Raw genomic sequence first — 556 nt, forward strand, 5'->3', positions numbered from 1 at the left:
CCCGTCACCGTGGCTCAGCCACAGTGGGAGCTGCTAGGAGCTCAGTTCTGAGGCCCTTTAGGGCTCTCTGGCCCCGGGCAGGGCCGGCCTTCAGCCCTGTCCTTCTGCCTGTCCAGGGTCCTCCTTCTCTCTGGACTCGGTGGCCAGGGACCCGCGGGAGCTGTGGCGCTTCCTGACGCAGAACCTGTCGCTGCCCGACAGCGAGGCCCGGGCTCTGCTGGCCGCCCAGGTGGACCTGCCTGAGGTGAGGGCCAGGAGCCTCAGTGGAGCGCCTGTGTCTGCTCCTGGGAGCCCCCTGCCCTGGTCCTCCCCTGGCTTCCGTGGGGGTGCAGGGCTCCTGTGTCTGCTCCTGGGGGAGCCCTGGCCCTGGCCCCCCGCCCTGGCCCTCCGCCGGCTCCCATGGGGGTGCAGGGCTGGAGCCCCAGCAGCTGAGCCACAACCCCCTCACGCTCAGGTCTATCGCCTGCTTTTTGGCCCTTCGCCTGGCCTGGATGGGGGTTCAGGGCCCCCCAGGAATCAGCAGCCCCTGTTCCGGATGGAGGTGAGGGACACACGC

At 70.1% G+C, this 556-nt stretch overlaps 1 protein-coding gene across 1 annotated transcript in view; it reads left to right on the forward strand.

The window, feature by feature from the left end:
- Positions 1 to 116: 116 nt before the first annotated feature.
- Positions 117 to 556, forward strand: part of LOC104996254 (ATP-binding cassette sub-family A member 2-like) — a gene marked incomplete at both ends in the record, with an annotated part of 9,945 nt that continues 9,505 nt past the window's right edge. The window contains 2 exons of the mRNA XM_010850450.1: positions 117 to 244; positions 455 to 541. Coding sequence (XP_010848752.1) covers positions 117 to 244; positions 455 to 541 — 215 coding nt within the window. The remainder of the gene's footprint in view (positions 245 to 454; positions 542 to 556) is intronic.

Source organism: Bison bison, unplaced genomic scaffold, assembly GCF_000754665.1.
Source record: "Bison bison bison isolate TAMUID 2011002044 unplaced genomic scaffold, Bison_UMD1.0 scf7180017851351, whole genome shotgun sequence".
Taxonomy (NCBI): Eukaryota; Metazoa; Chordata; class Mammalia; order Artiodactyla; family Bovidae; genus Bison; species Bison bison.